Source organism: Mesoplodon bidens (assembly GCF_964165515.1).
Source record: "Mesoplodon bidens genome assembly, chromosome: 2".
In the NCBI taxonomy this organism is placed as follows: Eukaryota; Metazoa; Chordata; class Mammalia; order Artiodactyla; family Ziphiidae; genus Mesoplodon; species Mesoplodon bidens.
The window spans coordinates 166,487,798-166,515,772 of record NC_138177.1 but is presented as its reverse complement, the minus strand read 5'-3'; the positions used below and the strand labels follow the sequence as shown (position 1 = coordinate 166,515,772).

Sequence of the window (27,975 nt, the reverse complement as noted above, 5' to 3'; positions counted from 1 at the left end):
TAAGGATGATGATAACTGCAGACACTTAGTCTGTGTCAGACATTGTTCTAGAGGAAAGCTCTTAACCCGTGCTTCCCAACTCAGGGGGCCTATAAACTTGCATGGCAAAAAAAATTATATATTTATTTTCACTAACCTCTAACTGAAATTTACCACTTCCTTCTTCATGGATTGAAATATTAGCAGTATCTGTGGCTTTGTCACCAGTAGAAATCACAGATATTTTCATATCAAATTGTAGTTATCACAAGTATCCCAAAATATCACTTATGCTCATAACGATCTCAAAATGGTGACAGTTATGAACCCACTGCTAAATCACACTGTTTCAGACACTCCTGCAGCATAGCTGCCATTGATGGTGCCCAGTAGAGGGTCAGTGACCAAATGCTGAATCCATCTGCTCTCACATTGGTCACTCAGCTTATTTGTGACTCTCTTGCAACCTCTATCTGTAGGTGTTGGCTGATCAATAAGTGCAAGGAGGTGAGTCAGAGGCCACCTCCACAGCTCAGTGTTATTCACGCTGAGTAACAACATGCTGATCATTAGAAAAGGAATTTAATTTGCCAGTCTTGTTATTTAATGCTGATAAATGCATATTACTATATCATAAATTTGTGGTTTTTAATATATTTTGATAACAACTGTCCTCCTTGTAATCTTCAGCATTTTGCTTTATGCTTTTAAAAGCATCATTCTAAGAAACTGTCCAGGGTTTCCACCAGATTGCCAAAAGGGTCCACGGTGCAAAAAAAGAGGGGGCTAAAAACCAGTTCTAAAGATTGTAGAGCTATTAACACTCTGCATAGCAGCCCTCTGAAGTAGGAACTATTATATCCATTTTACAGACAGGGAAAGTGATACCTGGTGGGTAAGCTTAGCCCTTGGTCACACAGCTACCAAGCTGCCAAGTCAAGATTTGCACCCAGGCTCTGGCTTCCTAACCTCTGCGCTTTGCTACCGTGCTCACTGCTCGCTTTTTGGCCCCTTTTTGAGGAGCCTTGAAGGTCAGGGTCGCACCCTGCCATTTGAGGCCAGTTTTGGGCGGGGATCCCAGGCCAGCTCTGAGGTCCCCTGGGTCACACATCAGTGGCACCACCCCCAGGTCTGGCCCTAGGATGCCTGAAGGGCAGGGCAGGAGGTGGACAGGCAGTAGGCCAACGGCTGTCACAGCACCTCACCTAGCCAGCTTTGTGGGCCCAGGTATGCTAGTGGCTCCGCCCCCAGCCCAGCCCAGCCTCTCCCCAGGTCAGAGCTCTGGGAGCGGAAATTCCTGCGCGGGCGAGACGGAGCTGGTGCGGATCCGAGAAGCCGAACTTGGCCATGGAGCCAGTAGCGACCTGGACCCCCGGGAAGGTGGCGGCTTGGCTGAGAGGTGGGTGGGGCTGGGGCAGCGTCGGGCGTGAGGGGCACCGGGACGGGGAGAGGAAAAGGACAAAGGACCTGCCGAGTTTGTCAGTTGGTTAGTCGGTCAACAAGTATTTACAGTGCCTGCCGTGAGCCTGGCAGAAGGATAATGGACATGACCCCGGGGGGCCCCCCCGGAGGACCCAGAGGGGGTCTCCCATCCCTCCAGAAGCCCAAGAAGCCTCCAGGGTGGCAATGGGGAGGCAGTGGTTGTGTAGGGAACACAGACGGTGTCTCCCCAGCTGCCCGCCCCCACTGTATCTCCTTCATCTTCCCTCTGCCCCAGGGCGCAGTGGGCTCTCATTAAACCCATTTTTCAGAAGCCGAAAACTACACACTGAGCCAGGAAGTGATTTGCTGAGGCTTTGGAATAGGGCCGGTGGGGTGTCTTTTCCCTTCCCCCCACCCCGAAGCTCCCAGTGAGAGCAGAAGCCCCGGCCTGACTGGAGGGGTCAGCACAGCCCCTCCCTAGGCCTCCAGGGGGGATGAGCCCAGTTGGGTGGGAAAGGTCCCAGACTGTCAGCCGACTCAGAGAAGTGAAGACCTTCTGACATGCAGCTGGGAGCCGGGAGGTGAGTCAGGACACTCCTCCTACAGGGAGGAGCCAGAGTGGAGGGGGCAGCCGGAGTCCACTGAGGGCAGGCTCAGGGTGACCAGCCCCGGTGAAAGCAGGGATTCAGGGCTGGCGTCAGACTCCCAGACTGAGTTCCAGGCCCAGCCCCTCCACTCACCAGTTGAGTGACCACAAGTCTCAGTTTCCCTATCCATAAAATGGCAAGGGCAACTCTGATCTCATGAAGTGAATCAAATAAGACAATCATGTTGAGGGCCTGGCGCGTGCAGTTCATCAGGGTCTGTCGGGAGGGAGGCAGCACGGCACATTGGCTGTGTGCACAGGAAGGGAGGTGCTCGAGGGCCCAGAGCCACGGAGCAACAGGTTCACGAACTCCTAGTCAAGTGCTCTTAATGTCACACAGGGAATGAGGGAGAGCTATTGATCCCAAAAGACCCTGGCTTGGAATGGCAGGGGTTCCTTCAAAGAGTGAGAAAGCTAACTGTTAACCTCTATTTGTATGTTTTCCCACCTGTAAAATGAGGATAACAGTATCTCTGCTTTCTAGATTCGGTGAGGATTAAATGTGTTAGTATGTATAAAGCCCTTAAATTTTTCCTAACACATAGTAAGCATTCACTAGATATTTTTCTTACTTGTGAGTGTCTACCTTGTAAGAGGCCTGGGCTGGAATTAGAGATGAACACTTGTTTAAGGCCCAGTCCTTGAAGAGCTCGTGATCAAGTAGGAGAGGTTAGTGCTTTGATGCAGGGGTTTGTGGAGGTGCAAGGGGCAGTGAGAGCAGCCCCCATCCCAGCCTGAGGAGTTGTGGAAGGCTTCCTGGAAGGTGTAAGATGAAAAGGGACGTGAAGGAGCTGTAAGAGCAGTCCAGGCAGAAGGAAGAGCACATCTGAGGACCCTGAGGCAAGAGAGCATTCCACGAGCTGCAGGGAGGTAGTGCTCTGGATCTGAAGTGTCTAGTTTGACGGGCTGTGCGCCAAGAGATGACTGTAGAGGCAGGTGGCGGCCGGATCATACAGGGCCTTGGGGATCACGGTAAAGAGTCTGGCAATAATAATACGGGGGCTGTTACTGACTGTCTACCATGAACCAAGGCAGTTGGCCAAGTGCTTGACATGTGTCGTGTCATTTAATACACATGATTAGAAGGTAGGTGTTTTAATTTTCCCCATTTTATAGGTGAGGAAACTGAGGCACGGAGTAATTAAGTAATTAAGCTCAATCGCTGTCACTCAGGTCTCCCTGACTCCAAAGCCCCATCAAGCATGAGTTCAGCAGCATCAGAACACCTGGAGGATTTGTTAGAATGCAAATTGCTGGGCCCTGCCCCTGAGTTCTGATTCAGCAGATGTGAGAATTCGTTTGTTTTTGTTTTTTTGGCCATGCCGTGTGGCTTGCGGGATCTTTGTTCCCTGACCAGGGATTGAGCCTTGAGCGGGGGCCATGGCAGTGAAAGCCCAGAATCCTAACCATAGTCACCATGCTGTACATTACATCCCCCAAACTGACTTATAAATAGAAGTTTGTACCTTTGGACCACCTTCACCCATTTCCCCTACCCCCTCATACCCTGCCTCTGGCAATCATCAATCTGTTCTCTGTTTCTATGAATTTGGGTGTTTGGGATTCCACAAGTAAGTGAGATAATACAGTATTTGTCTTTCTCTGATTTATTTCACTTAGCATAATGCCCTCAAGGTCCATCCATGTTGCTGCAAATGGCGAGATTTCCTTCTTTATGCCTGAATAATATTCCCGTGTGTGTGTGTGTGTGTGTGTGTGTGTGAGAGAGAGAGAGAGTGTGTGTGAGACATTTTCTTTATCCATTCATCTGTCAGTGGGTACTTAGGTTGTTTCCATGTTTTGGCTATTTTTCTTTTTTTTTTTTTTTGGCCATGCCACATGGCTTGTGGGATCTTAGTTCTCCGACCAGGAATTGAACCCGGGCCACAGCTATGAAAACACTGAGTCCTAACCACTGGACCACCAGGGAATTCCCAGAATTTGTATTTCTAAGTTTTCCAGTGAGGCTGCGGCTGCTGGTCTGGGGACCATCCTTTGAGAACCACTGCCCTATATGACCCTACTTCTCAACTCAGTAGGCTTATCTGTGAAATGGGCAGGGCAGAACACTGCCTGGGTCTCAGGGTCATTAGGAGAAGGACTTGTGCACTGATCAGAAAGGCCTTGACCCCCCCTGGCTCCCCCATGCTGACCCTCGTTCTTCCACCAGGCCTCGATGATTCCCTGCAGGACTATCACTTTGAGGACTGGGAGCTGCCTGGCAAGTACCTGCTCCAGCTCTGCCCCCGAAGCCTGGAAGCTCTAACTGTGTGGCCTCTGGGCCACCAGGAGCTCATCCTGGAAGGGGTAGAACAGCTCCGGGCCCTGGTGAGTGAATGGCGGCCACACTGGCTGCAGCTTCCACCCACCCTGGGGGTGCTGATGGGGGGCTGGCCGCTGCCAGGAATTAACCTGCCCCTCTGTGGTACAGAGCTCCGGGCTACAGTCAGAGAACCTGCAGAGCCTGACAGAGGGGCTGCTGGAGGGGATCCGGGCATTCCAGAGCTTAGTCCAAGGTCGCTTGGGGGGCTGTGCTGAGCCTCCTGCAGATGTCCTCAGCGCAGCCACGGAGCTGGTGCATGAGGCCCGTTCCCTCCTCTTCTGGCTCAACAGGTACTTCAGTCTCCTCCTAGGGTCTGAGTAACTGGTGAGGGGACCCTTCTCATCCTTGGCTTCCTCTGGGACCTGGGAGAGAAAAATAGAGCTTTGCTCTTGTTCAGATATAGTGGAACTGGGCAAAGAGGTTAAGTGGTCTGTGTAGGGGCACTGGGTTGCCTGGGTTCCCACCCCACCTCCAGCTTGTAATCATGACAGTCACATCAACAGCATTATATAAAGAGCTCTCTACCCCCTTCACTGGCCGCTGCTTGTCCCATAGGTCCGAGCTCTAATGTCACCTCCTCGGGGAAGCCTTTCCTGTTACACAGTCTCAGAGCTCCCTACACTTCACAGCAGTAGAAGTTAAATCATTATTGATGTAATTAGATGTTTCATGTCTGTCTCCCCAGTGCCTAGAACAGTGCCTGGCATTTATTAGGCACTTGACTAAGGTCTTTAGATGTATCAGTCATCTCCTTTACCCCAAATCAAAACCCATCAGAGTCTCAGATGCGTAGCCGGCGCAGGGTGGTTCAGTGGCTTGACTGTTAAGCTCAGTTCCTTAACCACTGCTCCATCCTTCCCTCTGCCAGGTACCTCTTCTCCCACTTAAATGACTTCTCATCCTGCCAGGAGATTGGGGAATTGTGCGGGGAGCTGGGCCAGGCCTTGCAGGAGGTAGGAGGACCAGAGGCCAGGCTTGGCCCAGGCTGTAGAGACCAAGTCAGGCTAGAGCTTTTTATAACTTGTGAATCAGCACAGGATCAGGTGTGAGAGCTGGAAGAGGCGAGGGCCGAAAGAGAGGAGGCCCGGCCGCTGGGTAGGGGGTGATGGGGGTGTGGGAGCTCTCACTGGCGAGGGCAACACAGGAAGTTTGATTCTCAGGAGGGGGTGGAGCGGGGGAGGGCATGTGTGGTGACTTCTGGGGGCCTGGCGTCAGGGGGATGAGACCTTGGGGCGAAAGCTCTAAGGCCATGTAGTTCTGGGAAGGGGGCCAGGGTACGGGACGCCGGGAGGGACGGCAGGGAATCCCCCTGCCCTCAGGCGAAGGCAGTGCGCCCTGCTCACTCTGCTTCCAGGACTGTCCAGCGGCTGAGAAGGAGAGCAAAGTCCTGAGGATTGTGAGTCTGGGGGGTGAGTGGGGTGTGGGGATGGGGTGGGACGGGGCTCAGGCTAGACATCCTGCTCTCCATCCGCCAGAGCAGCCACGTGGCCGGGATCTGCCACAACATCCTGAGTTGCAGCCCAGAGGAGCTGCTGGAGCAGAAGGCCGTGCTACAGCACGTGCCGCTGGACGAGCCTTCGGTGAGCCCTGACCTCTCAACTCTCACCCCTGACCCCTCGGCAGCCTTGTCTGGGCCCTGAAATCTGGTTCTAGGATCCCACAGAATCCTATACTGTCACAGCTGGAAGGCCCTGTTTTTTTTTCTTTTTTTGGCCGAACCGCGTGGCATGTGGGATCTTAGTTCCCCCACCAGGAATCAAACTTGCGCCCCCTGCAGTGCAAGCATGGAATCTTAACCACTGGACTCCCAGGGACTTTTTGTACAGATGTTAAAGGCCCAGAGGACTTCCCTGGGGTCTCACCGTCCTTCAGCCCCTTCTCCGGTCCTGAGGGGCTGCAGCTGGTGTGGTCTCAGGTGACACATCCCAGCCCTGGGACACGGACCTAGGGGAGAGGGGAGAGGACATGAACTTTCTTGCTTTAATCTTTGACCAGTTGGGAAAACCAGAGGCCCCAGCCCTGCCCTGTCCTGCTTCTGTCCCTGAGGTATGAGATGCTTCAGGAAAGTTGCTGAGAATCTCATACCTCAGAAGTCTGCAACCCGCTCCCCTCAGCCCTTAGGGGAGGAGGAGGCAGAGCTCAGAGAGGTGCAGCGCTGAGCCCGAAGTCACGCAGCAAGTCGAGCGGTGCCAAGCTGAGGCCAGCTCTCTCCCCCATTCCACTCACCTGTGAGTCCTGGTGCCTAACAGGCATCCTGGTCCAGCGGTCCCCACACCCTTAGTGACTGCAGCCTCTGCCCTGCAGGGCCTGGAGATCTACACCACCAGCAACTGCCTGCACTTTGTGTCTCGAGTGGGCACCCAGGTGAGACTCTTACACCCTTCTCAGCCGCCCACCCCCGTGGCCCTCCAACCTGCCAGCCAAGCCAGCTTCCAGCCCCATGAGGGTACACCCTCTGAATCCTACCCCCCACCAGGTCCCCACTGATTCCCGGCTGCAGATCCTGCCTGGAGACGAGATTGTCCAGATCAATGAGCAGGTGGTGGTGAGTGAGGGGAGGGGCATGGTGGGCGGAAGGGGGTCCTGAGTAGAACTCAGGTCGGTGGGTGGGGAGGTTCCCTTGGGGAGACCAGGGCTGTGGGAGCTGCCTTCCGTGAGGCCAGCCAGCTCACACAGGTCAGAGGGGCTCGTGGAGGCTTCCTGGAGGAGGAGGAGGGGAGGCTGAGCGGGAGGCTGAGGGAGTGCTCTGAGGCCAAGGGCTGTCGGGTTGCCTCAGAGCCTCCTGCCCAGTTCAGTCCCGCCCAGCATCCCTGCCCTGCCCTCTGCCCTGTCCCCCAGGTGGGCTGGCCCCATAAAAACGTGGTGAGGGAGCTGCTCCGGGAGCCAGACGGGGTCAGCTTAGTGCTGAAGAAGGTCCCAGAGCCGGAGACACTCTCACAGGTACCTGCCGCCCGCCCCTGCCCCCAGTCTGCTTTCAGACCCCTGTCTGTCGCCAGCTCCATCACCTGTTTCTGATTATTCCTCAGAGCCCTCCTCAGGCCCTGGGCCCTCCACGCCCAGTGAGCCCATCCCTGGCTCCGGCCCTGCCGTCTCCCAGGTGACGGGCTCGGGTCCCGGGTAGGTCTTGGCCCCGGGTAGGTCTTGGCGGGTGGGCCATGGCTCACCTCATCTCTCCCTAATCTCTCCAGGGCCCCATCGGAAGACGTCTTCGCCTCCAACCTGACTTCAAACCCAAGTCCCGGACCCAGCCCTGCTGCCTGGACAGGTAATTTCAAAGCCCCACCAGTCGGCAGATGCCCTGGACAAGGCATGTGGGCTGCCTGACCCTGGACTCTTACACCCCGCCCCTACCACTGGGCCCGGGTCTGAGCTCAGGGACCCTCCCTCTCTCTCCTCCCTCCCTGACAGCCTCGACCTCCCTTGACCCGGAGCCCCTGCCCAGCCCCCATGCACCCTCAGCCACACTCCTAGCTGGGGTAGCAGACGCTCCAGAGCCCCCAGAACACCCTGACAAGGTAAGCTCTGGGGCTCAGCAAGGAGGGGTGTGTGGCTTTGAACCCATACGCTTCTCTAACCTCCTGTGGTCTTTTCAGAGTCCTGTCCCTGGTCGCAAGAAATCAAAAGGTATGAAATGCACCTGACGGTGTGGGGGTGATGCCCTGATAGGAGGAGCTCTTAGAAGTCTTTACAGTGCTGGGCAAGACCCCCCCCCCCCACCAACACACACTTCACACACATCCTCTCCTGGAAACAGCTCTGTTTCTGGGGTCAGACAGACCTATGCTCCCAGCCTGGGCCTCTCACCAGCTCTGTGACTTCGGACAAACAGCTCATCCTCTGATCTTCAGCTTCCCTGTCTCTAAAATGGGAAGAGTCATCCCCACCTCAGAAGTGACACGTGTAACATTCTGAGCCCAGAGCATGGGTTCAGAAATATCAGCTGGGGGTGCTTGTGGGGGGCAAGGGAGCAGGTTGGGGGTCCGGGACACCCCGCCAGCCCCTCACTGACCAGCCGCGATGTGCTGCTGCAGGCGTGGCGACGCAGCTGAGCCGCCGGCGGGTGTCCTGCCGGGAGCTGGGCCGGCCTGACTGTGACGGCTGGCTCCTGCTGCGCAAGGTGCCTGGGGGCTTCATGGGCCCTCGCTGGCGCCGCTGCTGGTTTGTGCTCAAGGGACACACGCTCTACTGGTACCGCCAGCCTCAGGTGAGACCCCATACACACACACAGGTAAGCAAGTGAGTCACCTCAGGGCCTCGGCTCTTGTCCCTCCTCCACGGTCCACTCCCATCTGTGGTCACAGGTGGGCCCCAGTGTTCCTATGTGTAAAATGGGGACACTCCTCAGAGAGAACTGAGCAGATGTGTGTATAAAAGCGGTCTGGAAAAGGTATCACAGGCCGGGTAGAATCTCTTTGATTCCACCCGCCTTTCCTTCCTCTTCTGTTAATCTGTTCATCCTAGTTATGGGCCGTTCAAGCAATTGTTTATTCATTCAACTAACATTCAAGGTGCCTACTGTACACCCAGCTCTGGGCCGGGCCCTGGGCCACAGGGAAGAATTGGACCGTTTCCGTTACTCAGGCTGGTGGGGAGAGGGATGAATACACACTCAGGGACAATATGGGAACACAAACTATGATGGCAGAAGAGCCAGGGGTGGGTGGGAACCCAGCAAAGGTGGCCAGTCCACCTGAAGAGTGGTGAAGGCTTCCTGAAAAATCAGTGCCTGAGAGTTAGTCAGATGGAAAGGAGAAAGAAAACCAGGCAGGGAGAGGAGCATTTGCAAAGCAGCTTTGTCTGTGTCTGTGATGGAGCAAATGCACGAAGGGGCTCCTCTTCCTTGGCTGTTTCTCTGGATATCTTTGGCTCCCCGTGCCAGGCTCAGAGGCACCCCTTGGTCACACCTCCTGACCTCACCCCAGCTTCCTGCCCTGAGCTCTGGGCACTGAGAGATGAGCGGTTAGAGAGCCCAGGAAATGCCCTCTCCCCTCCCCCGCCCTTAGGAGCCTGACTGGGCCTTGAGGGTATTGGGGCTTCAAGCTGACCCTCACACTATGATCTCCCCAGGATGAGAAGGCTGAGGGCCTCATCAATGTCTCCAACTACAGTCTGGAAAGTGGACAAGATCAGAAGAAAAAATAGTTAAGTCCTGAGGTGTGACAAGCTGGGGGTGGGGAGAGAAAGGGAGAGGTGGGTGACAGGAGGGGCGGATGGGGGCAGCAGGTAGCTGGGATGCCCAGTCCAGCCTCTCTGCGTTCTGGATGGGCACCCCCAGGTGAGTGAGGCCCCTGTGCTCCCTGGCAGTGTGTTCCAGCTCACCCATAACGTGTACAAACCCTTCATCTTCGCTGCTGATACCCTGACGGACCTGAGCATGTGAGTGCCACCCCCTTCACCTCCACAGCTTGCACGGGAGTGCCCAGGGGCTTGGACTCAGGAGCCTGGATTCAGAGCCCAGCTCGCTGATACGGCTCAACAAGACACTCACTCCTCTAAGCCTCAGTTTCATCTTCTCTAAAATGGACTAGTAAGAATTCCTATCTCTCAGAGTTGCTCTGAGGATTAAATTAGACGATGATATAGGCGAAAACCCCTGGCATACAGTAAGTGGAAACTCCCTGAGACCCATTTGCCCCTCCACAGGTGGGTGCGCCATCTCATTACCTGCATTTCCAAGTACCGGTCTCCAGGCCGCGCCCCCTTGCCCCGAGAGGAAGGTGGGTGCCTCACAGGGCTGGGTCTCCCCTGAGCCTCTGCCTTCCCTGGGATGGGGGCTGGGAGCTCAAGTCCCCCGAGCCCACCCCCCTGGCCTGCCCAAACCCTGTGAAGCTGAGTGGGTTCCCCAGCCACTCTTGTCCACCCCAGACTGCTACAGTGAGACGGAAGCAGAAGACCCCGACGATGACGCAGGATCCTGCTCAGCCTCGGTGAGTGGGAGCTGACGCGGGGTGAAGGGCAGGCGTGGAACTCAGACTGATACCCTCCTCTCCTTCCACCCTGCCCCCAGCCCAGCCCGGCCCAAGCTGGGAGTTCGCTCCACGGAGACACATCACCTGTGGCCGCCCTCACGGAGGGCAGCCCACAGACCTCCTTCGGTTCTCCGACAGGTGCCGAGCCAAGCGGGGGGGGCGGTGTGTGTGCTGGGAGCCGAGACGGAGGGCTGGGGGCGGGGGCGGGCACACGCTCACCCTGCTCCCCCTCCCACAGACAGCAGCGAAGGGGCCCTGGAAGGAATGGTACGGGGGCTGAGGCTGGGTGGCGTGTCCTTCCTGGGCAGGCCACAGCCCCTCACTCACGAGCAATGGCGGAGCTCTTTCATGCGGCGCAACCGAGACCCCCAGCTCAATGAGCGAGTGCACCGCGCGCGGGCGCTGCAGAGCACGCTCAAGGTCAGCAGGCGCAGGGCACTGTTAGGGGCTGGGCTCGGGGCTTTCGGCTCGGTTCCTGGCCCTCAGCCCTGGGCTCTGCTGTGGACTGGGCCGAGTTCTAGGTTCCTGGAGCCAGGCCCTCGATTTGAGGATGGGGGCTGGACCGGGCCAGGTGCTGGGTTCTAGGCCACTGGACTCCAGAGCCAGCTCTGGACTCAGGCTCTGCCCGCTCCCCGGGTGATCATGGCCCTAACCCCTACCCCTCTTCCAGGCAAAGCTGCAGGAGCTGCAGGCCCTGGAGGAGGTGCTAGGCGACCCCGAGCTCACTGGGGAGAAATTCCGCAGGTGGAAGGAGCAGAACCAGGAGCTCTACTCAGAGGGCCTGGGGGCCTGCGGAGTGGAGCGGGCCGAGGGCAGCTCCCAAGTCCCGAACTCTGACTCCGGGGAACCGTCTTCCCACCCCCCACCCTCTCAGCCTGAGGAGCATTCCTGTCTCTGCCCCCTGACCCCAGAGAGTGACCTCTGACCTCCTGACTTCTAACTGACCAGCACCCTAGTTCCTGACCTCTGGCCTTGAGGACCACCTCTGACACATCTAGGACTGAGCATGCCTGCATTCTGTTCCAGTTTGGAAGTAGTGCTTGTCCGTGGTTCTGTCCCAAGCTGACTGCCTCTTCCTGAGCTGCTGCCATTTCTGCTCCTTCCTCCCCTGGAGTGGGGTGAAGTGAAGTGAGCTTTGTGCCAAGGAAGGAGCAAGAGGCGGGGCCGAAAGAACTCTCTCCTACCCTGTGCTCTCTGGGGTCACAGACCTGCCCCCTCCGCCCCGCGGCACTTCGTTCCCCAAGCCAGTCTGTACGGGCGTTCTTCACTTTACCCAGGAGACACTTTTCAACTAAATAAAGTCAGTTTCTTTAACAGAAACCTACATGTGCCTTTGACTTCTGTATTAGAATCTGGAATCTGCTTCCCGGAGGGGACTGGGATGAAAAGCTGTCAGACGGGGGGTGAGCGCTTTTGGTCACTAGTCCACTGTGTGGCCCACCAGCCTGGGTTCTGTACCTGAAGCCCCATGCTACCAGGGTGGTGGGGACTCCTACCCATGCCCATCTCTCCCCAGCCCTTCAGAGACCGGAGTGCTGTCCTGCCCCATCTCCAGGGGCGAAAGGTGAAAAATAGAGAACAGCCTTTCACTCTACAGCTGGGGAAACGTACCTTGCCTGGAAAGGCGGCCGTGGGGGGTGGGCAGCCCTGGAGACTGGAGTGGTGGGATGGGGTAGCTGGCGGGCAGGGTTGCAGGCTGAGGTCTGCTAGGAGGAGGACCACAGAACGAAACACCTTTCTCCTCTTCTCTCCTTAGCCCAGTCTCACCTCCAGCTCCTAGACGCAGAGCAGGGACCCGCCCCTGTGTCTCCATCCAGGCTGCACAGGAGACCTGACCTGCTCTCAGCCTCTGACCTCTGACCCCACCCAGCCCCTTGGTGTCCGTGGCCTCCTCTGTGGCATACTGAGGTGAGTCAGTGGGAAGAGCTGCTCTTGGTATGAGAATTCCTTGGTGGAATGCGGACAGGTGGAGGTCACAGAGGCCTCTATGATATCACCACGAAGGGGGGCAGGACGGCTTGGAATGAAGTTTCTTTGAGGAGTGGGAGGGACACTGAGCAACTATGGCGGATAACCAGAGGACCTGGTGGCAGCACTGGACCGACACCACCTATATCAAGCCTTTGAACCACATGGTAGGTGGTACCTGCCTGGCTGCCCTGCCCAAGCTGAGCATCCTGGGGCGGGACGGGGCACTGGAGGACCATACTGAGTCCGGAGGGGCAGTGGCTGCACTGATGGGCCCTCTCCTCACCCTTGCAGAGGGCCGCTCACGAGCCCTACCTCCAGCCAGAGGAGCAAATGCTCATCAACCGCCGAGATATCACCAGCAGTAAGGTAAGGCCGAGGCCGGGCCTGCAGCCTGTCGGGGGGCCTGCAGCAATCCTCACCCCCACAGTGACCCTTGTGCAGCTGTGTCTATGGGGCAACCGGCCCTCAGAATACCGCTGCCCCTTCTGCCTTCTAAATGTCCCAGCTGTGATCCCTGCAGTGACCACCCCCTCCATGGTATGTTAGTAACCACCCGGCTGTGCCCCTACAGGAGCCCCTATATAATGACAGCCACTCCCCAGCAGAGACCCCAAAAGAGTCTCCCTTACAATGACCCCAACAAAGACCACCCAGCAGTGACCCGCTTTTAGTGGCCATTTAGGTAGTGACCTCTACATTGAGGCCCCCGTTCCATGATCCCTTCTCAGGCAACTTCTTTCCCAAGAGTGGCCCCCAAGGGTCCCTATTTACTGAGAGCAAACTTCCAGGCAGAGGCCTCCTGTGGTGACACCTGCCTGAAGGAAGGTCCCCCGCCCTCTCCCAGGATGCCTGGGACACGCAGGAGTTCATCACTTGCATGTACGTCAAGAAGCTGCTCCGACACCCGGCCTTCCAGCTGCTGCTGGCCGTGCTGCTAGTGGTCAACGCCATCACCATCGCTCTCCGCACTAACTCCGTTCTTGGCCAGGTGGGACTCCAGCCTGACCTCTGACCCCACTGATCTAACAGGGGCCTGGGCAAGCCACTTCCCTCTCTGGGCCTCAGGTTCTTCATCTGTTCATGATGGTTGGATTGGATGCTCTTCAAGGGCCTGTCAGTGCTGACTTGCCTAAAGCTCAAGGAAGACTTCGTGGTGGGGGGGACCCAGCTTTGAGAAATGCATTGGATTTGCAGAGGAAGGGCAAGAGAAAAATGGTGTGAGCAGAGGCAGGCAAATGGGTGCCTTATGGGGAAGGGTATCCCATTTTAATCAATAGCCACTAAGTGAGAATCACTCTGTACCAGATACTGCACTCAGTGCCAGGTATGGACACAACAGACCCAGTTCTGTCTCAGATAGACAGACATATCATTCCAAATGCCTGGGTGTCACAGAGTATGTGGAAGCTCAAAGGAGGCATTGACCCTAATCTGGGGGTCAGGGAAGGCTTCCTGGAGAAAGGGACATTTAAGCAGAGAGCAAAGAATGAATAGGAGTTGGCCAGGCAGAGAGAGGTGGAGAAGAGTGTCTTGGGCAGAACAAACAGCATGGAAGTGAGTTCTGTGTGTCCAGCTTGAAGCTTGCTATGGCTTGGGTCTTACCCGTGATGTTTTAATTTCTTACAAGGAGTCTACCATATACATGAATTGTGCTATTGAAGATCAGTATTTTTAAAATGTCCAGTGTGGTGACTGATGAGTTCAGAGAGGTGGTCAGCAGCCAGATCACACAGGGTCTTTAAGTTTTGTTAAAGAGGATGGGTTTTATCCTATGTCATTGGAAAGCCAATGTTTATTTTATTTTATTTTACTTTTATTTTTTTAATTGAAGTATAGTTGATTTACAATGTTGAGTTAATTTCTGCTGTACAGCAAAGTGATTCAGTTATACATATATATATATATATATATATATATATATATATATATATACACACATTCTTTTTTTATATTCTTTTCCATTGTGGTTTATCATAGGATATTGACTGTGGTTTATCACAGGATATTGTATAGTTCCCTGTGCTATACAGTAGGACTTGTTGTTTATCCAGGAAAGCCAGGGTTTAAAGTATGGCAACGTGAGAGTGACTGGCATCTAGGTGGATGGTTGCCGAAGCTCAAGGAATGGATGAGGTTGGCTGGAGAGAGTGTTGAGTGAGAAGAGGACCAAGACAGAGCTCTGAGGAGAGCCTCCAAGTAGAGGGCAGAAAATAGAGGAGGAGATGCCAAAGGATGCTTAGGAGGAGTGGCCAGAGGACTGGGAGGAACCCCAGGAGAGCGCATTACCAAGGGAGCAGGCACAGGGTCAGGTGTGGCTAGGAGACAAGGCAAGGAAAGGACTCTGAAGCGTCCCTTGTTTAGCTCTTGTGACCTTGACAAGAGCTGCCTCTGATGTGGTGGAGGCAGAAACCCAATTGCCAAGGTTTGCAGAATGCATGGACTACAGGGCAGATCAAAACCCATCAATGGCTCATGAAATGTGTTCAGAGTGTAGATAGCAGCATTTTGAAGTAGAATGAAATAAAATGAAAAAGAATGAAGTAGAAGTTGTAGTGGGGGAGAGGGAGGGAGGGGAGAGGGAGAGAAAGCATTATGGTGTAAAATGTAAAATATATTTCTTTGAGTCCCAGTCAAAAATGCTAAAATCCCTGATATAGGGTATGTGCCCATGAAGGTCAAATCCTAGAGACTTGTGAATGCTAGACTGGTTTTGAACCTCACCCTGCAGGCCATAGGGGGCCATGGAAGCTTTGTGGGTGGAGAAGGCAACTCTGATTTAGCCACAGATGTTCATGACTTGGAGAAGGCAGGGGGACTGTTTAGGAAGCTCTTTCAATAAATAGTAAGGAGAGCCTATTGCCACCAGTGGCCAGTGGGTAGAGCTGAAGGGAAAGATGAAGGGAAAGAAAGCCCTTCCTTGTTGTAGGCAGACGTCCCTGGCCCATGATGCCCTTTGGAATTTGGAACAGGCTGGAAGTCCATAAACTTTAGCTCCCATCTGAGTTTCAGAAGCTCTGCCTAGAGAATTCCCTGGTGGTCCAGTGGTTAGGACTCCACGCTTCCACTGCAGGGGGCCTGGGTTCGATCCCTGGTCGGGGAACTAAGATCCCACATGCTGCGTGGTGTGGCCAAAAAAAAAAAAAAAAGAAGAAGAAACTCTGCCCAGCCTCGCATTGGCTGGTGGATGGGGTTGGTGGCAAGGTGTGGGGAGCAAGAGGCTTGAAGCACTGAGTCTGTGGGCCATGGAGGTGAGGAAAGGGAGGAGTCCAGGTGACTTTGGTAACTGCCAGGGTGGAGTCGGGGGCTGGGAGCTGTTCATGTCCCAAACTATAGCAGAGTCACAGCTTAACAGGAGATTGCGTGAACGTGAGTTGGGTTTTAAACAGAATTCAAAGTCATGGATCCACCCATCAATCCATCCACCCAGGGGACATGTCTTGGACCCGTGAGTAGGGGGATACCCAGGAGTTTGGTCAGGCCTGGCTGGGGGGGATTTGGGAGCTGGAGCAGCAGGAGTGGTTGGGACAGTCAGAGAAGCAAGGATGGGGCTTGGTGTCCTCCATCTCAAGGGCCAGGTCTTTTCCTCCCAATCCTGGAGTCTCTTCTGCCTTTCTCCACCTCCCTTTTCCTACTCTAGAGGTTAAGAACAAGGGTTTGTAGTCAGACAACAGTCTTTATCATTAACTGTCTGACCTTGGGCACCTCTCTGAGGTTCCCATCAAGTGCAAGATGGAAATAAAACCTACTTCATAGGACGATGGTGATGGTAACATGAAATAATACATTTGTGGTCTTAGCATGGTCCTACAAAGATGCTGAGGATGAAGAGCAGTAAGAACCTGGGCTTCCCCTCCCCTGCAGACATGCTCTCTCCCTGGTCTTGCCACCCCCCTTACTCACCTCTCTGCCCTTCCTTTTCTCTGTCTTCCATGTAGAAACACTATGAGTTGTTCTCTACCATAGATGACATTGTGCTGACTATCCTTATCTGTGAAGTTCTCCTCGGCTGGTTAAATGGCTTCTGGATTTTCTGGAAGGTGAGATCCTGGGCCCTCCCTGCCATCACATCTATTCCTCCCATCCCCACCCCATCCCCATCCCCATCGCTGTGCACCTGGCCCTGGAAGGTGCAGAGGGGGAGGGGTGTGTGTGCATGTGTGTGCATGTGTGCTCATGCAGAAGGAGAAACTTCTACTTCTGAGATGTCTGTGATGGGGCAGAAAGTTAATTTGTACTAGAAGTGCAGCCTCCCGGGGTTCCAATTCCTGACCCAGCCTTCCCTGGTTCTGCGATCTTGGGCAACCCTTGATTTCCTTATTGGAGAAATACAGTTGAGAGTAACCACCTTAACTTACAGGGTTCAAGAGCAGGGGTCAGCAAAGATTTTCTGTAAAGGGTGTTGACCTTAAGAATAAAACAGTCAGTTATTTTACCAGCAAAAAAGGGTTTATTTGGGAATAGCAGAGGAATCGCAAATCAGTACTAGCAAACTACAGCAAAAGCCAAAGGCTAGTCCCACAGACAATGGAGAGGAATGTTATTTTATAGAGAAAAAGGAGGAAGTTCGGAAGGGTTGTTTTGAACCAAAATCTACTGGAGAAAAGTGAGATATCAGGGTGATGATGGTCTCTCATTGGCTGAGTTGCTGGAATAGTTGATTTCTTGTAGGAGATGCAATGTACATCTTTTCCTGTTGGGGCCTGTAATTGATGATTCTTTCCCCTTTGAGATTTTTCTGTTGAAGTCTGTAATTGACAATTCTTCCTGTAATTGACATCTAGTGATACTGCGTGAGAGCTCCCCCTTTTGGCCTCCCAATTCCATTGTAGTGACGTTTTCCTTTATTTTCACAAGGGCCAGATAAATATTTTAAGCTTAAATATTTTAAGCTTTGTGGACCATACAGTCTCTGTTGCAAACACTCACTTCTGCTGTGAGAGCACCAAAGCAGCCATAGACGGTACACAGAGAAATGAGCATGGCTATGTCCCAAATCAGTTTTATTTGTGAATACTAAAATTTGAACTTTATGTAATTTTCACATGTCACAAAACAGTATTCTTCTTTTGATTTTCCCCCTAACCATTTAAAAATATAAAAACCATTCTAAACCTGAGGGTCTTTAGAAAGAGGGGCTGCTGGTCAATTTGGCCCTTGGGCTATAGTTTGCCTACCCCTATTCTGGAGGTTATCAAAAAGCTGGGTGGGAACAGATCTTAACATTACATACAATGAGACAAAGACTCAAATTCTTTGTTTGAATAGGACTTCTGGAGTCAAGGGATTTACCTTGCCTTTGGGCATGTGCAAGAAGAGGCTTTAAAAAAAAAACACCTATCAGATTTTTATACGTTTCATAAAAAGGAATCATCATTTAAATACCTTTACCAGGAAAACCAATTAGAATTACCAGCTTTCCAGGGCTCAGAGGTGTCACTTCACAGAACACAGAATGTAGAACCTAGAACAATATTTCTGAAGTCCAGATGTCTTTTTTTAAAATATAAATTTATTTATTTATTTATTTAATTTTTGGCTGTGTTGGGTCTTCGTTGCTGCACACGGGCTTTCTCTAGTTGCGGCGAGCAGGGGCTACTCTTCTTTGCGGTACACAGGCTTCTCATTGCGGTGGCTCCTCTTGTTGCGGAGCACGGGCTCTAGAGCACAGGCTCAGTAGTTGTGGTGAACAGGCTTCGTTGCTCCGCGGCATGTGGGATCTTCCCGGACCAGGGCTCAAACCCGTGTCGCCTGCATTGGCGGGCGGATTCTTAACCACTGTGCCACCAGGGAAGCCCCAGATGTCTTAAAGACTGCTTTGTGAAAACACCACTTGGGATGATGTTTATTAACAGAAAATATAATAGGATGGTGCATATTTACATGTCTCCACACTGGAGAGGAGAATAGGTACCATGCTTTTTGTGAATATTTTAATGCACCAATTTTTCAGAACTAGCTCTAGGTTACAGGCAGACATCTGTTGCATGAGAACATTTCTTCCTTCCTGTAGACGTGAGATTTCTTTTGTTACCGGCCAGGGTTCTTGGCCTCCTTAATTAATAGAAACTGATCAGAGGCCAGACAAGAAATTCAGGCAAGGCTTTATTGGGGCCCCTGCTGCAGCAGGGGGGAGAGAGAACAAGTAACAAGTTCCCTTGCTCACTCGCTTCGGAGGGGGGATGAGCTTGTGGCTTGGGTGGTTTGCCCACCCCTTTGGTGATGTTGTGTGCAAGGGGCATGCACAGTACCCTGCTTTTGATCCCAACCCCCTGCCTTTGCTCCCTGCTCTTCAGAAGTGGCATTTGGACCTTTTGTATCTTTTTATCCATAATTTGCCCCAGCTGCTCATGTGGGCAGTTATTTTTAGTCCCTTATAGTTTCTTTGTATTTTGTTGCTCCAGGAGTCGTGTATCAGGTGCAAGCACTGCAGCCAAGGGTCCCAGGTCCCAGCCTGCCTCACTTTTAGCAGTTAGGAAGGTCTGCACTTTCAAGGGGGCTGCACTTTCAAAGCTAAGCTCCAGCGTTTCATTAGCACAAGAGAACTGGAGCAAGCCTGAGAATCTTCTGTTCTTCCAAGCCACTCTGCTTGTCCTATCAAGGACAAGATTTCTCAACCTTGGCACAGTTGACATGTTGGCCTGGATAATTCTTTGTCGTTGGGGGACTGTCCTGTGCGTTGTAGAATGTTTAGCAGCATTCCTGGCCTCTACCCATTAGATGCCATTAGCACCCTCCTACCTGTGACAATCAAGGATGTCCCCAGACATTGCCAGATGTCCTCTGGAAGGCAAAACCACCCTCCAGAACTAATGGCTGAGAACTAATGTCCCAAACCCTAACCTTCATCTGGGGCCAGCCTCCCAGGGCCAAAAGCCAGGGCTTGTTAGAGGCCCTCTGCCGTCTCCTTCCCCACCCCCAACCCCTCCCCTGGTCCCAGTGTACAAGGACTGCTCCCTGTTGAATGGGTAGATGGAAAGGGAGAATGCAGGGGAGGGAGGAAAGTCTGCAAGTTAATATCTCAAATATTACCCAGGCACGTGGGGATCCCCAGAGTTTTGCTCCCAGTGCCCCCTTTTCTATGGCCCTTGTGTGACTCCTCCCTCTCCTTACCTCCATAGCCCATTAATTACTATTTCACCACCTAAATATTTCTCAGATTTCTTGCTGCCTCTGCATCTCTGCTATCCCTGTTCTAGCTCTTACTTTGTCTTCTCTGACCAGGATGTTGCTATGGCTTCCTGTGTACCCCACCTGCCATCAAAGTAATTTTCCGAAGGCCCAAGACAAAGTACCCTTAAACTACTCCAGTGGCTCCCTGTCGTTTATAGGATCAGAGCTAAATGCCTCACTGTGCTTAAGGCCTTCCATGATGTGGCTCTTGCTTGCTTTTGCAGCCTCATCACTCCTGGCCTTACCCTTGGGTATTCCAGCTACGTCAAGCTGCTTGTAGTGGCATTCCCCAACACACACTTTCAAGTGCATGCATGCACACACACACACACACACACACACACACACACTGCTGTTTCTCACCTCATGCCCATGCTGACCCCTAGTCTACAAAATCTCTTTGCCACTTACTCACTTGCTTTCCTCCTACTTACAGCTTAAGACTCTTGCAGATGTCTTCTCTTCCAGGAAGTCTTCCTGTCTCTTCCAGGCTAGGTTAGTTGTTGCTGTGTCTCCCTAATGCTTTATACTCACCTCTCACCTGGAGTTAAAATTTACTGTCGATCCACCTCCCTCAAAATAGTCTGTGAGCCGAGCAGGGCAGAAATCCTATATCTTCAGGATCTGATTTGAGGTGTGGAATATAGTAGGAGCTTAATACTGAATGGATAGAGGGATGGATCTGTAGACAGGCAGACTTGTGTCTCCCTGTGTATGTTTAGGCACCGACACTTTGAATGTGAAACACCAGGAGGGCTTGTGTTTATTGGACTGCCTAATAAATTTAAGAACTTTTTCTCCATTAAAAATCATTTTTTGAATATTTAATGCAGCTACATATTGGTCAAAACTGTACTGAGAGACTGTCATATAGAATGAAGTAAGTCAGAAAGAAAAAAACATTACCACATATATGTGGAATCTAGAAAAATGGTAGAAATGAACTTATTTGCAAAGCAGAAATAGAGACATGGACGTAGAGAACAAACGAATGGATACCAAGCGGGGAAGGGGGGAGGTGGGATGGATTGGGAGATTGAGATTGACATATATATACTACTATGTATAAAACAGATAACTAATGAGAACAGGGCACAGTGTGTATGGCACAGGGAACTCTACTCGGTGCTCTGTGGTGACCTAAATGTGAAGGAAATCCAAGGAAGAGGGGATATATGTGTACGTGTGACTGATTCACTTTGCTGTACAGCAGGAATCAACACAATACTGTAAAGCGACTATACTACAATTAAAAAAAAAAAAGACTGTATTGAAAGGCACACACAGAATTCTTGTTCCCACTCCTGACCCTTCATCCCTTTCCCTCACCCACACCCTCTTCAGATAATCTTCGTTATTTATGATCTCTTGTTTATCCTCCTAGTGTTTATTTTGCAATCATAAGCAAATATGTACATATTTTTAGTCTTCCCTTTCCTAACAGTAGCATACTGTAAACACTGTTCTGCACTTTCCTTTTTGTCACTTAATGGATCTTTCTATATCAGTACATGGAGACCTTTCTCATTATCCTGTACTCCACTGAATGAATGTGCAGTAGTTTATTCAACCAGTGTCCCAATTGCTGAATACTTTGGTTATTTTCAGCCTTCTACGAATGTCATTTTGTACTCGTACTAGAGTTTGTGTGGGTCGGATTTCGCGAAGTGGGATCACTGGTCAAAGGTAAATGCGGATTGTTTATTAGAGCGAATTCTCCTCTGTAGTGGTTGTGCTCAAATTTGTCATACACATGAGCTTCCTTCCTCCATCCCTATTCTAAAAGAGTTTGTGCCATATTGGGCAAAGGGCTTGCAAAATGTGCCTTTCTTCCACAGTGAGAGTTAGTTCACCTCTGACCTGACTATTGAAGCACTGTTCCTTAATGTTTTGTTTTGTTTTTTTTGCCGTACGCGGGCCTCTCACTGTTGCAGCCTCTCCCGTTGCGGAGCACAGGCTCTGGACGCACAGGCTCAGCGGCCATGGCTCACGGGCCCAGCCGCTCCGTGTCATGTGGGATCTTCCCGGACCAGGGCACGAACCCATGTCCCCTGCATCGGCAGGCGGACTCTCAACCACTGCGCCACCAGGGAAGCCCCCTTAATGTTTTAATCAGTATTTATTTTCATTTTATTATTAATTGTAGTGTGTGTCACACAAAGTTGGAGCATCCAGACACTCTCAGGTCACCTAACTGCAGGGCAAGGCCATTGTCAGCAGCGCACTAGCCAAGGTGGGCACTCAGCTTAGGAGCTGGCTGTGTATATGTGAGAGACTCCACTGTGTGCTTCAGACACTGCACTTGGCTATTGACACATGTATGAGACAGCGAGCGCATGCATGTTTTGTGGCATGTTTGGGGCGACAGCAGGATGAGTAACAGCAGTGGATGGCAGATGACTGGCCCTGCTTCGAGAGGACCATTGAGTCCCCCATCCTTGGGGTGTAGGGAGGGCAGACCCAGGATGAACCCATGGGCTGCGCCTGACAGACCCTGCTGGGGCTGGCCCACCCCCCAGGACGGCTGGAACATCCTCAACTTCCTTATCATCTTTATCTTGCTTGTGGGGTTCTTCATTAATGAACTCAGTGCCATCTCTATCACCTACACCCTCAGGTAAGCTGGGAACTCTGAGAAAAGAAGGGACCTGTCTGGACCCTGGGAAAGAGAGGAAGGGGTTGTTACCCGGTGGGGATCAGCTCTGCCTTTTTGGGCAGATGGGGAGACGGTGAGGAGGAGGGGTCTGGGAAGGGCCGAGGGGCACCCCTGAGAGGCTCTGCCACAGGGCACTTCGTCTGGTGCACGTGTGCATGGCGGTGGAGCCCCTGGCCCGGATCATCCGTGTCATCCTGCAGTCAGTGCCCGACATGGCCAACATCATGGCCCTCATCCTCTTCTTCATGCTGGTCAGTGCCCTCCCCTGCCCCCGGCTACTCCCCTTCCCTGAACAGGCCCCTAGGTCCCTGGGGATACAGGGTGTCTGGAGAAGAGGAGAGGCTATGGGCCTGAAGCCCTGTGACTCCCCTGGCAGCTCATTTGCATGTCCTGTCCCCAAGTTCCTCGGGTGAAGTCCGGGCGGTCTCTGGTCTCTCTGGCAGGTGTTCTCAGTATTTGGGGTCACTCTCTTTGGTGCGTTCGTGCCCAAGCATTTCCAGAACATGCAGGTTGCCCTGTATACCCTCTTCGTCTGCATCACCCAGGATGGCTGGGTGGACATCTACAGTGACTTTCAGTGAGTGCCCATGGGGCTTCCAGTGTTGGGGGGGGCCAGTCCAGGGGAGCTAGGCAGGGAGGGGCTGGGCTCCCAGGGGCAAAAAACTGACTGGGGAGGGAGACAGGCTCTTGGGTGGGAGTGCGGCTCCAGGGCTTGGGATGAGGATGGCACAGCAGGAGGGGGATGCCTGGGGCTTTAAACTGGAGAAAAGCAGACTCCCTGGAGCTGAGGGCTCTGGGTTTGTAGTCTATTTGAAGAGTCATCCCAATGAAAACTCCACCCATTCAAGGTCCCACTGCAGGCTATTCATAGAGATTTCTCCCATTATGCTCAGCAGCTGGGCAGCTAGGCCTCGGGCAAGGGAGCAGGTCTGTGGTTGCATCTAGGGTTCCAAGGCAGCCTCCCAGCCCACACTGGAGCCCACCAAACTGCCTGGACTCCTGAGAACTTAGGGTCTCATTTATTCATTGAGACCCACTGCCCAAGGTCATTATTGGCCACAGATGGCTACCTGGGTTCTGTTCTTTACCTCTTTCCCATTAAGCCTAAACCCTATTTGTTTCCAGTCTACTCCAGGGAGTGGGTCCCCCTGAGTGATTTTCTTTTTATCTTCTTCGTGTGAGAGTAGAAGCCCAGTTGGTAAAGGGGCTCCTGCACTCACTACCCATTATGATGTAGGCAGTGGAAAAATCATGGAGTGTGCAATAAAGGTGGCCTGGGGTTTTGAGTCTGCTTCACTGCACTAGCCATGCAGCCATATGAGCCTCAGTTTCCTCATCTGTCAACTGGGGATTATTAACCGTGTCATGGATTGCTGTGAGAATTAGTAGAGACTGGCACTGTGTGCACACACATGCACACACACGCATAGCAAGAGAGAGAAAACTATTATTTGGGAAAGTATTTTATGGGAGATTTACAATAGGTATTAACAGTGAGTGGGATTTTTTTCCTGTATATTTTCCTTCTGATCTTTCTATAATGAGCTTGAATTACTTTTTATAATAAGAACGACATGACTAAAGAACATGGCCAGTAGATTAAACTCGATAATGCTGACATACAAATCCCCACCTTGCAGGGCTGGCTTGAGGACCGCCCACTGTCTGGCAGTACAGCTGGTGCTCAGTAAAGAGCAGCTGCGGGGACTATTAGGAGTAAGGCATTAGAGCTCCACAACAGCAGAGAGGCAGCAGAAGTCCCAGTGGGCCTTGAGATAATTTCACAGATGAGGAAACTGAGGCCCAAAGGGCCAGGGAGGTGATAGGGCCCCTGACTGCCATCTCCAGGATGGAGACAAGGGAGTACGGAGTGGAGATTGGGGGCGCCATCTACTTTGCCATCTTCATCACCGTCGGTGCCTTCATTGGCATCAACCTGTTGGTCGTCGTGGTGACCACCAATCTGGAGCAAATGATAAAGGCAGACGAACAGGGGCAACCGCATCAAATAGCCTTCAGTGAGGTGAGTGAGACGGGGAGGGCAGAGGGGGGAGAGGCAGAGTGTATATGAGTGCTGAATTGAGCATGTGTGTTTGTGTGCGCGCGCACACGAGAGGGTCTGAAGAAAGCCAAGCCTGAGATGCAGAGGCAGCATTGCCCACGGCCAACTCAGCAACGGGGGCTTCTGAGGAGTGTGGAGTTCCTAGGTGTCTTGTTCTATGGCAACTAAAATCTAAGCAGCTGAGTGACCTTAGGGCGTTTAACCAATCTAAGCCTCAATTTCTTCTCCTGTAAAATGGAAATAATAGTACTTCATAGGGCTATTATGATAATTTCATGGGTAAACGAACAGTACTTGGCACAAACTAAGAACTCAATAAATATTAGCTATAGTGTTATTCATTCAGGGGTAGAGCTTCCGAAAGGCTGGAAAGTGTAGGGTGGAGTATTGCCTAAAATGTAGAGTGCTGTGGGCTGTGACTTGAGAGTAGATAGGGTTTCAGAAGTTTGCTGGGTAGGATTTATCAGGAGTGAAATGGTGGGGGAAGCACTAAGTTTTGAAAAGGGGTGAGAATTTCCAAAAAGGTGAGGGATGGGCTCGCACATTTCAAGTTGAGCTCCCACAGCAAAGGAGAGAGCCTAAGATTGGTGAGAGCTGAAACAAGGGGCATTAGAACCCTGGTGTCCTGAGACTCATCCTCCCTGAAGCCAAGCAGGAAGGGGCAAGGGGAGGGGGTGCCGGCTGAGCTGTCCTTCCCTCTCCATTTCTCCCTCCGCAGACAGGCAACGAGGAGGGAAATGGGAATAACGAGCTGCCGCTGGTGCACTGTGTGGTCGCCCGTTTGGAGACATCTGGCGTCCCCCAGGAGCCGTTTATGGGGGGCCTCCCGACGAACCTCTCAGAAAACACATTCGACAACTTTTGCTTGGTGCTTGAGGCAATACAGGAGAACCTGATGCAGTACAAGGAGATCCGAGATGAGCTCAACACGTAGGGCGGGTACTGGGGGTACCCTCGAGTCTCGTGAGTCAGGGCTGAGTGGAGCCTCAGGTTCTTCTGGCCTCAAACCCTCACCATTTTTTTTTTTTTCTGGTACGCGGGCCTCTCACTGTTGTGGCCTCTCCCGTTGCGGAGCACAGGCTCCGGATGCGCAGGCTCAGCGGCCATGGCTCACGGGGCCCAGCCGCTCCGCGGCATGTGGGATCTCCCCGGACCGGGCCACGAACCCGCGTCCCCTGCATCGGCAGGCGGACTCTCAACCACTGTGCCACCAGGGAAGCCCACGCCCTCACCATTTTATAATGCGGACCCTGGGGCCCAGAGAGGTTAGGTGAATTGCCCAGTTTCCCCAGCCCGTCGGTGAGGGAACTGGAATCCAGACCTCCCGGTTCCTCGCATCTCACAAGAGCCTTGAGCCTCGGCCTGGGTCTCTCTCAGAGTAAAGGGGGAGGGCGAAGGGGGCTGGACACTAGGGAAAAGATGGGAGGGCAGCCTTCCAACCCTCACCCTCGGAACGCACTCACCCCTCCGCCCTCAGGATAGTGGACGAAGTACGCTCCATCCGCTTCAACCAGGAACAGGAGGAGGAGCTGATGCACAGGCACTTGTCGTGGAGCCTGTCGAGTGTGAGCGGGTCCTCCATAGCCATCCGTGAGATGACTTGCCAGCAAGACTTGATCACCGCGCTCGTCAACAGGGAAAAGGTGCAGCTTCCCTCTCCTACCCAATGGGTACTCAACTCGCCACGCCACCCAGCTCAGCCTCAACCCCATTAGTGAAGGTCTCTGTCTATTCCAAGATCTGGCCGGCCCCCTAGACTCCCAAGCACCCCAGCAGTCACCGCCAATCTGGTTAGGTTCCAATTTTTCCTTCTTCTGGAGGCCCCGCCCCTCCCATAGGGCTCCATCCACTGAGCCATCTCTGTCTTCAGCACCGTCAAACCTACCCTTTCTTAGTGAGACTTGAGAGGTTCAGTTCCTGCTTAGTGACAGATACTCAGGCCCACTGGGGGCATAGGACCCCCAGGTCCTGTCTAGGGTGCATAAGAGGAGCAGCCTCCTGAGGGAGGAAGATTCTATGGAGAAAAAGTCACACTCCCACATTATTTAGTTTCTTTCTGCTTCCCACACCATCAGACGGGGAGCCTTGTGAATGTCCACGGCCTGAGCTCCCACGGTCGGAGAGCAGACTCGGCAGGCTAGAGTTAGACGTGAAGGACTTCCTGCCAGGCCTGGATGAACAGCTGTTGAGCTGAAGGAGGGGAGTAAGGGGGTGTCTGCCATGTCAGGGTGGGGGTATTGACAAGAAGACCTCTTGGTTTGCAGGTTCAGGAATCCAACACAAATGTACTCCTTAACAAACACAAGTCCAGCCGCAGAGAGGGCAGGACGGGAGCCAACGGGCATGAGCACACACACTCAGCCACTGCATCTTCTGCATCACTAGCATGACTTGGCACATCCTGGCCTGAACCCATCCTCTCCCTTACACCCGGGCAGATGCCTGGGGATGGAAGGGGGCAGCATCTCTAGGGCTTGTGCCTGTGAGCCCCAGGTCCAGAGGAGCCGGGATGGAGAAGGATGCTGGATGAGAGTGGGAGCCCTACCATGAGGATGAGCACAGAAGTGGGTGCTGGCCAAGGCAGCCAGGATTTGCCCTAAGGATGGGCATCCCTGGAATCCTGCTAGACCAGAACTAGATGGAGTCTAAGTGGGCCCAAGCACCGAGAGAAGAAAGGTGAGGCCAGTGGGGCCAGGTATCTGTATCAACAATAAACTTTTGTGTTGGGACCAATGTGTCTGACTGGTGGATCTCCAAACCCTTGGGGCAGCCTTGCCCCTCGAAAGCCTGTTTGTCCAATGGGAGAGTCACTGACTGTCCTCCAGAGCTTCCAGTCTAATGGGAAAGAAAATCCACACCCTGAAAATTTTTGACTTAATGGTAGAGATATAATCCCTGCCCTTAGGGTCCTAAATTCGGGGGGTGAAAATCTGGTCCTCACAGTTGGGAGTGCCTCTCTTATGAAGGAGAGGAGACACCCTACCCTCTCTCTGTGTCTGAAGGTGTAGGAGACTGGTCCTCATTCTGGGGAGTTCTAGTCTGATGGGGTCACCATCGACCAAGTCATGCAGGTACAGGAAGCTCTATCCTGGATCAATGGAGAATGGCTGGGCGAAGTGTGGGTCCTGGAAGGCTCTCTGGGGGAGAAGAACACTGAAGCTTCCTGGAAGGCATCAGGAGGAATTTGAGGGTCAGGTGAATGAAGTCCGGTGGAGAACTTGGGACCTGTGAGACCTCTTTGGGAGCTTCATACCAAAGAGCCACAGCAGGTTCCTGAGCCAGGCAATGCAGAGGCTGAGAAAGCTGTGGCAGTCGTGGGCGCTATGAAGAGCTGCCTTGGTGGATTCTCATCCTTGGGCAAATCACTGGGCCTCATTTTCCGCATCTGTGCAATCGGAAGAGGATACGAATGAGCACCAGCTCTAAAATCAAATGGCCGGCACTCAGCCCCAGAGTTGGGAGACTGATGAGATCAGCTGTAGGGCTGAGACTCAGGTTCCCTGATGTTGTGTGAGGGGGAGGCTGGAAGAGATGTGTGAGAGTTCTGCCCAGCGGTTCAGCAAAGACTGACAGCTAGGGGCCTTGGGGATATTCACCAGTTGGAATGGGAATCCCCAGAGGCCCACTGATTGCAGGTGATGGGAAACTCCACCCTTCATCCCCTCCCACTGGCATTGCTTCCAGCCCTGAAAAGCCCCCTGGGGCCTGCTGGGAAGGAGTCCGGACAACTGGGGCAGGGGTGGTGCTCTCAGCAGGCAGGTGAGAGGTGGCACCCCA

At 52.9% G+C, this 27,975-nt stretch overlaps 2 protein-coding genes across 2 annotated transcripts; both read left to right on the top strand.

Moving 5' to 3' along the window:
- The first annotated feature begins 1,275 nt into the window (after positions 1-1,275).
- Positions 1,276-11,629, top strand: CNKSR1 (connector enhancer of kinase suppressor of Ras 1). The gene is made up of 21 exons (XM_081225405.1): positions 1,276-1,378; positions 4,218-4,375; positions 4,479-4,660; positions 5,239-5,323; positions 5,725-5,766; positions 5,846-5,950; positions 6,675-6,734; positions 6,847-6,915; positions 7,209-7,310; positions 7,397-7,467; positions 7,559-7,635; positions 7,779-7,885; positions 7,964-7,994; positions 8,402-8,574; positions 9,438-9,511; positions 9,675-9,746; positions 10,014-10,087; positions 10,236-10,297; positions 10,378-10,477; positions 10,578-10,759; positions 11,010-11,629. Exons 1-21 carry the CDS (start codon positions 1,327-1,329, stop codon positions 11,262-11,264), a joined length of 2,133 nt encoding a protein of 710 aa, XP_081081531.1. The 5' UTR covers positions 1,276-1,326; the 3' UTR covers positions 11,265-11,629.
- Positions 11,630-12,402: 773 nt separating this feature from the next.
- CATSPER4 (cation channel sperm associated 4) lies at positions 12,403-26,588 on the top strand (the record flags this gene model as incomplete). The annotated part of the gene is made up of 11 exons (XM_081215550.1): positions 12,403-12,474; positions 12,602-12,676; positions 13,155-13,298; positions 16,246-16,347; positions 22,000-22,097; positions 22,267-22,387; positions 22,580-22,713; positions 23,985-24,159; positions 24,917-25,128; positions 25,676-25,841; positions 26,463-26,588. The coding sequence occupies 11 exons, from the start codon at positions 12,403-12,405 to the stop codon at positions 26,586-26,588; spliced, it is 1,425 nt and encodes a 474-aa protein (XP_081071676.1).
- Positions 26,589-27,975: the final 1,387 nt, after the last annotated feature.

Coding starts and splice junctions, on each gene's coding strand:
- CNKSR1 (XM_081225405.1), top strand. CDS start 1,327: ATGGAGCCAGTAGCGACCTGGACCCCCGGGAAGGTGGCGGCTTGGCTG. Junction 9,747..10,013: donor ACCCTGACGGACCTGAGCAT/GTGAGTGCCACC, acceptor GCCCCTCCACAG/GTGGGTGCGCCATCTCATTA. Junction 10,478..10,577: donor CTCCTTCGGTTCTCCGACAG/GTGCCGAGCCAA, acceptor CCCCTCCCACAG/ACAGCAGCGAAGGGGCCCTG.